Raw genomic sequence first — 13,922 nt, forward strand, 5'->3', positions numbered from 1 at the left:
CTCAATTTACCAGTCGATCTACGTTCCCATCCTCACCTATGGTCATGAGCTTTGGGTTATGACCGAAAGGACAAGTTTACGGGTGCAAGCGGCCAAAATGAGTTTCTTCCGCTGGGTCGTGGGGCTCTCCCTTAGAGATAGGGTGAGAAGCTCTGCCATCCGGGAGGAGATCAAAGTAAAGCCGCTGCTCCTCCTCATCGAGAGAGCCGGATGAGGTGATTTGGGCATCTGGTAAGAATGCCACCCGAACACCACCCTAGGGAGGTGTTTCGGGCACGTCCGACCGGCAGGAGGCCACGGGGAAGACCCAGGTCACGTTGGGAAGACTATGTCTCCCGGCTGGCCTGGGAACGCTTCGGAATCCCCCAGGAAGAGCTGGACAAAGTGGCTGGGGAGAGGAAAGTTTGGGCTTCCCTACTTAGGCTGCTGCCCCCGCGACCCGACTTCAGATAAGCGGAAGAAGATGGATGGAATAAATGGATGGACAGAAAATAAAGTTTGAGTTTGAACATCAAATATCTTGTCTTTGTAGTGCATTCAACTGAATATGGGTTGAAAAGGATTTGCAAATCATTGTATTCTGTTTATATTTACATCTAACACAATTTCCCAACTCATATGGAAACGGGGTTTGTATTACATACTATACGTTACCTTTTGCACTGTATTAATTTATATTGTTATTTTTAAAAAAAATGTTTATGTCATTGCCTGAAAAGGGATTTGCAAATTATTGTATTCCCTTTTTATTTACCATTTACACGACGTGACAACTTCACAGCTTTTGCGGGTTTTGTAGATGAGATTTGCTGCGTTTTTAAAAACAGGCAGATCTTGAGCGGATAGATCTGCACGTGTTGAGAGAGATCGAGATCGGTCCATTCTTCAGGCTCCCAAATGCTGTGACTTAGTCTTGGACGATCACCGCATTAACGCCGTCTGCTATAATCAGTCTGATCTGATACAGTGGTGTGGTGTCCCCATGCATGCTTTCACACTTTCTACAGCTGGCATTCTTACCAACGTTTTGTTTGGAGGGTTTGCCCTATAAAGAAAGGTTGTGCGATACAGCAGCGCCGAGACCTGAGAGGATCCGGCGATATTTGCGTGAGTCGGAAATACCTTGGTAGTTTCATTTATGTGTTAGAACATAAATTGCTTATATTGCTCTTCTTTTTTGGGCAGATCAACTGGTGTGTGTGTGTGATAGAGAGGTACACCAACAGGGACAATGTGGAATTGTCCAAAATGTCCGGGGGTGCGACGAGGCCTCTCCATGTTCACGGGCATGGTGGAGTGTTTGTGTTTTGCAGGGATCCTCTTTGGCTGGGCCTCGCTTGATTTTATCTTGAAGAAGCAGGGCTTCTTCGGCTCCTTTTGTGTCAACGCCACGGGAATAAACGGCTCGCAGGTCCTAGGTATGTTTGATACAAACGTGGGAGAGACACACCCGCGTGTCTAGACCCAACGTCTTTGTGTGTTACCATGAATTGATTAATGTGGACCCGGACTTAAACAAGTTGAAAGACTTATTCGGGTGTTGCCATTTAGAGGTCAATTGTAGTGAATATGTACTGTACTGTGCAATCTAACTCAAGTCTCAATCAATTAATCAATCAGACTGCCGGGGACAGGATGAGCAGTTCTCGCTGGTCTTCACCATCGCATCCTTCATGAGCGATTTTGTCAAACTCCTCAACGGTTTCATCTTCGATCGCTTTGGGACAACGGTGGCTCGAGTCTACGCAATGTAAGTGCACCTTGATCATCGCCTAACCGGGGGACCGTGTGGTCGGGGGAGGCCAGGGGTCGGCAGCCCGGAATGTTGAAGGAGCCATGTTGAACAAAAAATACAAAAAACTAACCCGTCAAAAAATGTTTACGCATAGATGAAGTCCATACTGGATCTAACATAATAGTGAGAGTCCAGTCCATAGTGGATCTAGCATAATAGTGAGAGTCCAGTCCATAGTGGATCTAGCATAATAGTGAGAGTCCAGTCCATAGTGGATCTATCATAATAGTGAGAGTCCAGTCCATAGTGGATTTAACATAATAGTGTGGGAGTCCATAGTGGATCTAACATAATAGTGAGAGTCCAGTCCATAGTGGGTCTAACATAATAGTGTGAGAGTCCAGTCTATAGTGGATCTAACATAATAATGAGAGTCCAGTCCATAGTGGGTCTAACATAATAGTGAGAGTCCAGTCCATAGTGGGTGTAACAATTGTGAGAGTCCAGTCCATAGTGGATCTAACATTATAGTGAGAGAGTCCAGTCCGTAGTGGATCTGACATAATAGTGTGAGAGTCCAGTCCATAGTGGGTCTAACATAATAGTGAGAGAGTCCAGTCCATAGTGGGTCTAACATAATAGTGTGAGAGTCCAGTCCATAATGGATTTAACATAATAGTGTGAGAGTCCATAGTGGATCTAACATAATAGTGAGAGTCCAGTCCATAGTGGGTCTAACATAATAGTGAGAGTCCACTCCATGGTGGGTCTAACATAATAGTGTGAGAATCCAGTCCATAGTGGATCTAACATAATAGTGAGAGTCCAGTCCATAGTGGGTCTAACATAATAGTGAGAGTCCAGTCCATAGTGGATCTAACATTATAGTGAGAGAGTCCAGTCCATAGTGGATCTGACATAATAGTGTGAGAGTCCAGTCCAAGAGAGTCCAGTCCATAGTGGGTCTAACATAATAGTGAGGGAGTCCAGTCCATAGTGGGTCTAACATAATAATGAGAGTCCAGTCCATAGTGGGTCTAACATGATAGAGAGAGTCCAGTCCATAGTGGGTGTAACAATTGTGAGAGTCCAGTCCATAGTGGATCTAACATTATAGTGAGAGAGTCCAGTCCATAGTGGATCTGACATAATAGTGTGAGAGTCCAGTCCAAGAGAGTCCAGTCCATAGTGGGTCTAACATAATAGTGAGAGAGTCCAGTCCATAGTGGATCTAACATAATAGTGTGAGAGTCCAGTCCATAGTGGATCTAACATTATAGTGTGAGAGTCCAGTCCATAGTGGGTCTAACATAATAGTGTGAGAGTCCAGTCCATAGTGGGTGTAACAATTGTGAGAGTCCAGTCCATAGTGGATCTAACATTATAGTGAGAGTCCAGTCCATAGTGGATCTAACATAATAGTGTGAGAGTCCAGTCCAAGAGAGTCCAGTCCATAGTGGGTCTAACATAATAGTGTGAGAGTCCAGTCCATAATGGATTTAACATAATAGTGTGAGAGTCCATAGTGGATCTAACATAATAGTGAGAGTCCAGTCCATAGTGGGTCTAACATAATAGTGAGAGTCCACTCCATGGTGGGTCTAACATAATAGTGTGAGAATCCAGTCCATAGTGGATCTAACATAATAGTGAGAGTCCAGTCCATAGTGGGTCTAACATAATAGTGAGAGTCCAGTCCATAGTGGATCTAACATTATAGTGAGAGAGTCCAGTCCATAGTGGATCTGACATAATAGTGTGAGAGTCCAGTCCAAGAGAGTCCAGTCCATAGTGGGTCTAACATAATAGTGAGGGAGTCCAGTCCATAGTGGGTCTAACATAATAATGAGAGTCCAGTCCATAGTGGGTCTAACATGATAGAGAGAGTCCAGTCCATAGTGGGTGTAACAATTGTGAGAGTCCAGTCCATAGTGGATCTAACATTATAGTGAGAGAGTCCAGTCCATAGTGGATCTGACATAATAGTGTGAGAGTCCAGTCCAAGAGAGTCCAGTCCATAGTGGGTCTAACATAATAGTGAGAGAGTCCAGTCCATAGTGGATCTAACATAATAGTGTGAGAGTCCAGTCCATAGTGGATCTAACATTATAGTGTGAGAGTCCAGTCCATAGTGGGTCTAACATAATAGTGTGAGAGTCCAGTCCATAGTGGGTGTAACAATTGTGAGAGTCCAGTCCATAGTGGATCTAACATTATAGTGAGAGTCCAGTCCATAGTGGATCTAACATAATAGTGAGAGAGTCCAGCCCATAGTGGATGTAACATAATAGTGTGAGAGTCCAGTCCAAGAGAGTCCAGTCCATAGTGGGTCTAACATAATAGTGTGAGAGTCCAGTCCATAGTGGATCTAACATTATAGTGTGAGAGTCCAGTCCATAGTGGGTCTAACATGTATCGTGAGATTTTGAGCCAAAACCTCCTTCCATCATTGAGAGCTTTGAATGGTTGACCAAATACTTATTTTCCACCATAATTTACAAATAAATTCTTTAAAATTCCTACAATGTGAATTCCTGGATTTTTTTTCACATTCTGTCTCTCACAGTTGAAGTGTACCTATGATGAAAATTACAGACCTCTGTCATCATTTTAAGTGGGAGAACTTGCACAATCGCTGGCTGACTAAATACTTTTTTGCCCCACTGTGTGTGTACATATATATATATATATATATATATATATATATATATATATATATATATATATATATATATATATATATATATATATATATATATATATGTGTGTGTGTGTATGTCCATCGGTTGGGGACATCTCGGTGCTGCTGACCCGTCTGGCCCCACTATGGACTGGAATCTCACTATTATGTTAGATCCACTATGGACTGGACTTTAACAATATTATGTTAGATCCACTATTGGGGGGGGGGGGGGGGGTCACCCACATCTGCGGGCCTCTCCAAGGTTTCTCATCGTCATTCTCATTGACATCCCACTGGGTTGTGAGTTTTTCCTTGCCCTTATGTGGGATCTGAACCGAGGATGTTGTTGTGGCTTGTGCAGCCCTTTGAGACACATGTGATTTAGGGATATATAAATAAACATTGATTGACTGATTGATTGACACTGAGGGCAGAGATAACTGCCATGTGGCCCTCAATTAAAAGGAGTTTGACACCGCCTGTTTGAAATCAACTTAAATCATAACCATTGCATTCACACTTGACTAAATGTACCAAGAAGGCGCAACGGACTCTGATTTGAACTATTTAACTTCCCAAGGTGGCAAATCTGTTCCCCAAAAATCGGTCCACCGTCATCACTCTTCTCAACGGGGCTTTTGACTCTTCCCCAGCAATCTTCCTCATCATTAAGGTGGGGAGATTTTGTCATCGTTGTCCCTGTTATAATTTTTGTATTTTTTTTATTTTTTTCATTTTATGAACTGAAAGTGATTTTTACTCCTACAGTTGGTATTTGAGGCTGGAATATCTCATCGAGACAGTTTCCTGTTCCTGTCAGCCTGCAGCATCATACACGTGCTGAGGACTGTCTTCCTGTTACCCAGACATAAAATTCCATACCTTCTTACAGATCACTACACATTTGGGTATGAGCTCTATAGCGGATGATACGTATTTTTTGGTCTTGTCACCCTCGCTTGATCAAAAGAGATGTCGGAGACGCTTTACTGAACCGAAAGTTGCTTTATTACAAGCGAGCATCTTTATACAGGACTGCAGTTCCTGGAGGAGTTCAGGTCAAGAACATGAGGCACTCCTAAATGGGAGAAGCCAAAGCGTCAATTTTCATATTCCTGTCAGGTTCAAACACTGATGACATCTATCAAACAGACAAGAAGCAAGGAATCATGCAGAGTCAGAGTTCAATTTAGCTCATGAGGAGAACGCATGGCGCTGCACACTCAGTCACAGTCTCGCCCTACGCTCTAAGGTTCAGCTCCCGCCCCCCTCTATTTATTCAGGAGTTCCACAGTCAACATCACTGAGGCCTTCTCTAAAAAGAGTGGTCACATACATTATGCAAAGCAGGTCCAGTACGCACAATAAGTGACGGAATGTGCTGGGGCCTTGTGATTGCCTTGTTTCTGCTTTGTCTGCGTGCTGTCATCTTATCTTCGTTGAGGTCCTTGAAGTCCTTGGCTGTTAGCGGGCTAAAACAAAAATAAGATCTGCGGCTGAGGCCAGCCCTCAGACAAGAAGTTTAGTACTTGCACAGATAGAAAATATGCAGCTTGAGCATAATAGCTAATAACTATAGCAACAGACTTCAAGCATACTAAAGTTGTGTGATAATATATATACATGATTATTCTAACAATTTCGCCTTCCTGTCTCTGGGTGTGTACTAAGTCAGGACAGCTCATCGTAAACATTAAATGAGATCTTCACGTGTAAGTGTCTGAAAAACAACTTTAAGTCATAACTTAAATGTTAGCGTTGAGCTAGACAGGTAGTCTCTTCTCAGGGATAGGGCTATCACTTTTGCATTCCGAAGTCACAAATAGGGCCTCTTTCTTACAAGAAGTGATCCAATCCATCTGCAAATGTCAAGCAAAGGGGCCTTATCTTATTATGTGCTCACACTGAAATACCACTATTTAATTTAACTTGGTGGTTTGCTTTATCAGAATCAGAATCAGAAATACTGTAATAATCCCGACGGGAAATTTATATTTCCAATCCCATTCAAGATCAGACAAACATTACAGGGAGACAGAAAAGGACCAAACATTACAGGGAGACAGAACAGGACCAAACATTACAGGGAGACAGAACAGGACCAAGCATTACAGGGAGACAGAACAGGACCAAACATTACAGGGAGACATAACAGGACCAAACATTACAGGGAGACAGAACAGGACCAAACATTACAGGGAGACAGAACAGGACCAAACATTACAGGGAGACATAACAGGACCAAACATTACAGGGAGACAGAACAGGACCAAACATTACAGGGAGAGAGAACAGGACCAAACATTACAGGGAGACAGAACAGGACCAAACATTACAGGGAGACAGAACAGGACCAAACATGACGGGGAGACACAACAGGACCAAACATTACAGGGAGACAGAACAGGACCAAAGATTACAGGGAGACACAACAGGACCAAACATTACAGGGAGACAGAACAGGACCAAACATTACAGGGAGACAGAACAGGACCAAACATTACAGGGAGACATAACAGGACCAAACATTACAGGGAGACTTAACAGGACCAAACATTACAGGGAGACAGAACAGGACCAAACATTACAGGGAGACAGAACAGGACCAAACATTACAGGGAGACAGAACAGGACCAAACATTACAGGGAGACAGAACAGGACCAAACATTACAGGGAGACAGAAAAGGACCAAACATTACAGGGAGACAGAACAGGACCAAACATTACAGGGAGACAGAACAGGACCAAACATTACAGGGAGACAGAAAAGGACCAAACATTACAGGGAGACAGAACAGGACCAAACATTACAGGGAGACAGAACAGGACCAAACATTACAGGGATACAGAACAGGACCAAACATTACAGGGAGACAGAACAGGACCAAACATTACAGGGAGACAGAACAGGACCAAACATTACAGGGAGACAGAACAGGACCAAACATTACAGGGAGACAGAACAGGACCAAACATTACAGGGAGACAGAACAGGACCAAACATTACAGGGAGACAGAACAGGACCAAACATTACAGGGAGACATAACAGGACCAAACATTACAGGGAGACAGAACAGGACCAAACATTACAGGGAGACAGAACAGGACCAAACATTACAGGGAGACAGAACAGGACCAAACATTACGGGGAGACACAACAGGACCAAACATTACAGGGAGACAGAACAGGACCAAACATTACAGGGAGACAGAAGAGGACCAAACATTACAGGGAGACAGAACAGGAGAGAATTTAAGGGGACACCTTTAGTCAAAAATGATTTATGACCCCTCATAAATCTATGATTTATGAGGGGTCAAGGTCAAAGGTCAATGATTTATGAGGGGTCAAGTTCAAAGGTTAATGATTTATGAGGGGTCAAGGTTAAAGGTCAAAGTCAAAGGTCAGGGTCAAATGTCAAGGTCAAGTGGGTGTGGCTTACCCGGAAGAGGGTGGAGCTAAGACCTGCGGTGGGAGTGGTTAAACCAGGAAGAGGGTGGAGTTTTAAACAGAAAGAGGGCAGAGTTAAGACCTGCGGTGGGAGTGGTTAAACCAGGAAGAGGGTGGAGTTAAGACCTGACGAGGGAACAAAGGAGGGTTCAGTTTTTTAAGAAAGCAATGTCATCTGAGCAGCATGTGACCATATATTTGATAGTTTAAATGTTTACGATCGTTTGAAACAACTTCCAGATTTCGATGTATTGATGGCTGGGAATGTTACGTGTGGAGATGTGGACACGCACGCACTTCACACACACACACACACACACACACACACACACACACACACACACGTAGAGGAGGGGTACAAAAGGGCGGTGTAAGGCTTAGTCATTATTTGGAGCTTTATACGTTAGCGTAAAGACTTTGTTCGATTCGGTCATGATTAGTGAAACGCCTGTGTCGATTTATAAAAATAATAAAACTTACATTGACGCTCCGCAAAAAAGTCGAGTGTTTCTAAATCGTATTCAGATGCCGCCGACCGAATCTTTGCGTGAGAAATGGGACTTGGAAGCGTACGGGATGGAGGGATCTTTTGGATTTGTATTCAGATACGAAATGGGGGATATCTGCTTATTTCAGCTAAAAGAAAGAAGAGACGGAAGCCCTTTCTCGATATTTTCATCGTTATCTACCGTGGATTGGGAAGTTTTAAGACTGGCAATGCCCGATTTCCTGTGGCGTGATCCTTCACCGGTGGATAAACGCGTAAAAGGAAGCTTGTTTACTTACCCGACGATGGATGAGTTGAATGAGAGAAGAATTCTGTTCAGCGATACCTGGGAGACGAAATCTTCAGCCTCGGGTCGTTGGTTTTTACGTGCCAGTCTCCGTGCTCCAAAAATCACCGGTACCTATCCGGCTCAGTGGACCGAGCCCGATGTCTTTTCCCTGGAGTCTTTCAACGATGAATGCGGGGTGTTTACACCGTTGGTGGTCGTACCCATCGTGGCATGGCGAGAGCGAATGGCGTCGATGAAGGAGAAAATAAACGACTTGTTCCGAAGCAGTCGACAATGGAAAAGCATGCTGACGACGAGAAGAAAGTTGTCCTTTGAGACCACACCCCCGACGGAGGACGAAAGGACCTCCCCCGCTTCAGTTTCAACCAATAACCTTCAAGGAAACACCCCCTCCTCCGACTCGTCCAATACCCTTTGAAAATCATAGCGTTAGTTTGATTGGTCGAGACTTTTTTTTTCGACCCTCCCTATAAAAACAACCCCACCCTGCAATTTTTTTTTTCGACCAGACCATATTGGCTCCCTTTTTTGAACGCTCGGATCTCAAACAAGAAAATGGCAAACAAGACCATCAGACGCGTAAAGACCCGTCTTATACCACAGGACGATTTCAAACCATCCGTAAACACGACTGATGAAGCAAACATGGCCGAGATCTTTAACCCTCCTGAAACGACGGCTGGATCGGAGGTGGTGAGCGACGATGAGACGTGTCGCTTCGGCAGAGATTTTTCTGCAGATGGGGGATGAAAACCGACAACGCTACGCAGTCTTTGCCAGATGACGATAGGAAGGAGGAGGAAAAGGAGAATGATCTGATCATCATAACACCTCCGCCGTCCCCGCCACCACCCCCGTCACCATCCCCGTCACTCTTGGACCCCCCCCCCCCCCCGTTGCACATCGATGATGAAACCGATGGGGGGAAGTGGTTGCTTTTCACCAGCACGGTGAAAACGGCCGTGTTTCATCTCCTCAACGAGGCCATCCGCCAGTTCAGGCAGAGCGAATGTTACGGTTGTCGGGTGAACCATCCGAGCCAGAGAAACCACCCGTGCCTGGAACCCTATGAAGAGGACTTTCTCCTGTACAACTACGACGGACTCATCAAGACTCTGCGTACGTCTAAATTCATTCAAGCCATTCAACGCTTGCTGATGCTTCGTCGCATCGAGGCTGAGGATTCAAGGGTCGAATCCTACGCCGACTCTCTGCTGTCTCAACTGAAATCTGAGAGAAATGTCTGGTGGGCCATAGATGACGTGTACAACGAGTTGGTACGGGGTGATGAAACGATTTTGAGACATCTGGATATGGTGACAGAGTGTTGGAATAATTACAAAAAAGATGGGTAATTATTGGAGAAAACTTGTAAACTCTATCGAAAACCACGCTGTTATTTACCCGTTGATTGACGCGATGGAAGCGTATGTTCTAAAACGAGACAAACCTCAAAAACTACAAATTATTCTTGATTATGCCCGCTCTAAGCCTACCTGGAAAGCTACCTGGAAATCCGTTGTCTCTCATGCTTTTGACTTTGACATTTTTGAAACAATTTTGAAGGAATGGTCTAAAGAAAAGTCTTTTCAACCTTCTCCTTATCACGTGTTCATTTTATATGCTCTGTTTGTTGATATGTCGATGTATCGTCTACGATGCGACATCCCCGTCAACGTTTTGTTTGAACTACAAAAACTGCACGAAGCGATTAAATTCACCTACGGTATACCTGTTTTACATCAAACCTTGATTATAGTTTATAGTTTATAGAAAAATTGTTTTAGATTTGCTGTGTGGTGTCCATGAATGAATAAAAACAAACTGTTTTAGATTCATTGTGTTGTTTCCATGAATGAATAAAAGAAATGTGTACCAAGCAACACGAGTTCTTTTCTCTTTGTCTTTCCACAATGGAGAAAGCTATGGAAAAAGCATACTATACACCCACACACCCGGGTAGTTTTGGAGGGGTAGATCGACTCCGTCGAGCTGTGCAGGATGAAACGGGGCAACGTGTCACAAAAGAAAAAGTTCAAGAATATTTAACGGGACAGGACGCCTATACACTCCATAAACCGGTTCGCATTCATTTTCCAAGAAACAGAGTCTTTGTCCCGCGACCTTTAACCCAGTTTCAAGCCGACCTCTGTGACATGCAAGCCTTGGCTGAATATAACGACGGTTATAATTATTTATTAACGGTCATAGATGTATTTTCCAAGAAGGCCTATGTGAGGGTTTTGAGGAGAAAGACGTCCGTGGAGGTGGTTGAATCGTTTCAATCGGTGTTGGGGGAAAGTCAGATTCCTCGCAAACTCCAAACCGACGCGGGAAAATAATTTTTTAACAAGAGTTTTCAAGCTCTGATGAAGAAACACAATATTGTACATTTTTCTACGGCCAGCGATCTCAAAGCTTCGGTGGTTGAAAGATTTAATCGTACTCTGAAAGGGAGAATGTGGAGATATTTTACAGCCAACAACACCAGGCGCTACCTAGACGTCTTACAAGACTTGGTAAAAAGCTACAATCACGGATATCACAGCAGTATTAAAATGAAACCGGTGGATGTGACTTTGGAAAATACCCCTCAAGTGTTTGAGAATCTCTACGGCTCATTCACAGCATTCAAACGCAAATACAAATTTGCCACGGGAGATATGGTGAGAATATCCAAAGTGAGAGGAGTGTTTGATAAAAAATATGAACAGAGTTTTACAGACGAGGTGTTTACAATAACACGACGTCTCCCTCGATCTCCCCCGGCATAGAGACTGAAAGATTTTGACGGTGAAATAATAGAGGGTTCTTTTTACGAAGCCGAGTTGCAGAAAGTAAAAGAGAGCGAGGACAAGCGCTATCATGTGGAGGAAATTCTAAAACGACGTACGGTCGGTGGCAAAAAACAAGTTCTAGTGCACTGGAAAAACTGGCCCGAAAAATTCAACAGTTGGGTGGACGCTGACCTCCTTACAAATGTATAAAACAATCTGATGCCTTTGATGAGCCTCACAGTCTAAAGATCATCGAGCATTATGGATCATTCCTGCAACGAGGGTTTTTACCTCACCTTACCCTCCAACGCCAGCCTCAACGTATTTAAAGAAAACAAAAGTTCCCATTACCAGATAGATTTAAGTCAACATATAGATTTAGCAGGCTCATGGGAGGTGGCCTTAACAGAGATTTCATACCCTCGCTCATGGTATAATGTTTGTAACGGAGCATTTGATGAATGGCAAAAGAGACCTCCACCGGTGCGACCTGAAAGCAATCCTGGAATGGGGATAGTTTACCGTCAAGAATTGAGAGGGGGATGTTATGAGAACGTTACACGATTCATAAATGAACTGAATGAATCTTTACAAAAAATTGACAACGATGTGAGGATAGCCTTTGACAATGTTAAAAAGCGAATCTCCTATCAATCAGGGGGTCAAACTCATTTTCGTTTTTCCCCTTCCCTGGCTTACATCATGGGAGTGAAACCTGGAAAGTGGATCAACTTTGACCGTGGGTCGGCCCCCTATCCCGCGGATATAAACGCCGGTTTCTACAATCTCTACTGTTACAGTGACGTGGTGCGACCTCAGATAGTAGGCGACGCTTATGCTCCTCTTTTGAGAATCGTGAGTGTAGAGGGAGCTTACGGTGAGATTGTCACCAAGTGTTTTAACCCCGCCTACTATTTACCCGTCTCGAAAAATCACATTGAAAACATCAGGGTGGAGATTAAATCTGATCAGAACAAACACGTCGACTTCACCTTTGGAAAGACCATCGCGAAGCTCCACTTTAGACCCGTTAGAAAGTAAAACCAACAACAATGAGAATGAGTCAACCCATGCACGACCCTCTACGTTTAGTGGGTTATTACGAAAGCCAAGTGGGGGGTTCCCTCCCCGGTTTCACAGGTTCACCTGTGATGTACGGGCGTGGGATAGGCTCCGTGTTTTCCAGGTTGTTTCGTTTTGTATCACCTCTTGTGAAAAGAGGTTTTGCCCTGGTCAAACCTCATCTTAAAACAGCGGCAAAAAATATCGCTTCCGACGTATTCAGTCATGCCGTTGGAAAAATGGATAGTGGGGTACAAGACGGATCAGGAGGAATAATGGTCCTGGCTAGACAACCCCGAAAGAGACCCCCGGGACGACGTCTCTCAACGAGTGGTAAAAAACGCCGTCATCTAGGGAGAAGAAAATCAGTCGGTAAAAGGTTTTCAAAGAGAAGGACCGTCGTTCCCTCACACGATATATTTTAAAAAGAAAAAAGATGGCTCTTTTACATCAAAATTCGGCCGAATGCACGATGGCCGAGCTGGATTTATTTTCAGCTCCTATGACTCAGATGTCTATCGATGATAAATCCTACACAGAAGTCCTGCCGCTATCCGCCATCACTGACGGGGGTCCTATTGAATTTTTCATCCCGGGAGAAGGTGAAAAGTACTTGGATCTGAATGACACATTACTTTACCTGCGGGTTAAAATTACCCGCGCCGATGGATCAAATATCCCAAACGACGCCAATGTGGGTCTCATCAATTATCCTCTAAACACCATCTTCAGCCAATGCGACATTATGCTCGGGGAAAGACTGATTTCTCAATCCAGCGCCACACACCCATACAGGGCGATAATTGAAACGCTACTAAACTATTCTGAAGCCACACTCAGAAGTCAATTCTCAGCCGGGTTATTCCACAAAGACACCGGCGGCTCAATAGACTCTATAGAAACAGCGAACGGACCAAACAAAGGACTCAACATCAGAGCCGGTTACACGGCTGAATCTAAAGAGGTTCAGCTACTAGGACCCCTCCACGCAGACATTCTTTTCAGCGAGAGACTCCTTCTCAACTCGGTGGATCTGAGGATCAAACTCACGCGTGCCAGCGACGCCTTTTGTCTCACAGGGGCTGCGGACGGTACTTTCCATCTGAAAGTGCTGGGTGCCTCTCTCTTCACAAAAAAGGTCACCGTTTCGCCGGCCGTACGATTGGGGCACGCCTCGGCCTTACTCAAAGGAAACGCACTCTACCCTTTGTCACGGGTCAGCGTGAAAACCTACTCTATCCCTGAAAATTCCAGAGTATGCACCCAAGAAAATTTGTTTTTGGGCACGATGCCTAAATACATTGTTTTGGGTATGGTAAATCATGAAGCTTTCACAGGAAGAAGAGATCTCTCACCCTTTAATTTCCAGCATTTTAACGCAGAATACATCACCCTCTGTCACGCGGGAAAACAAA

At 44.2% G+C, this 13,922-nt stretch overlaps 1 protein-coding gene across 2 annotated transcripts in view; it reads left to right on the plus strand.

Annotated features, from left to right (window-relative positions):
• Positions 1-730: 730 nt before the first annotated feature.
• The window catches only part of LOC133552708 (equilibrative nucleobase transporter 1-like), a 60,535-nt gene continuing 47,343 nt past the window's right edge, over positions 731-13,922 (plus strand). The window contains exons 1-2 of one of the 2 annotated variants that reach the window (XM_061900109.1): positions 731-1,107; positions 1,186-1,418. In XM_061900109.1, the coding sequence (XP_061756093.1) occupies positions 1,232-1,418 (187 nt within the window). In that variant the 5' untranslated portion in view covers positions 731-1,107; positions 1,186-1,231. Of the gene's footprint in view, positions 1,108-1,144; positions 1,419-13,922 lie in introns of those variants that run through there. The other variant, XM_061900107.1, reaches the window with a different exon arrangement.

Source organism: Nerophis ophidion, linkage group LG05, assembly GCF_033978795.1.
Source record: "Nerophis ophidion isolate RoL-2023_Sa linkage group LG05, RoL_Noph_v1.0, whole genome shotgun sequence".
NCBI lineage: Eukaryota > Metazoa > Chordata > Actinopteri > Syngnathiformes > Syngnathidae > Nerophis > Nerophis ophidion.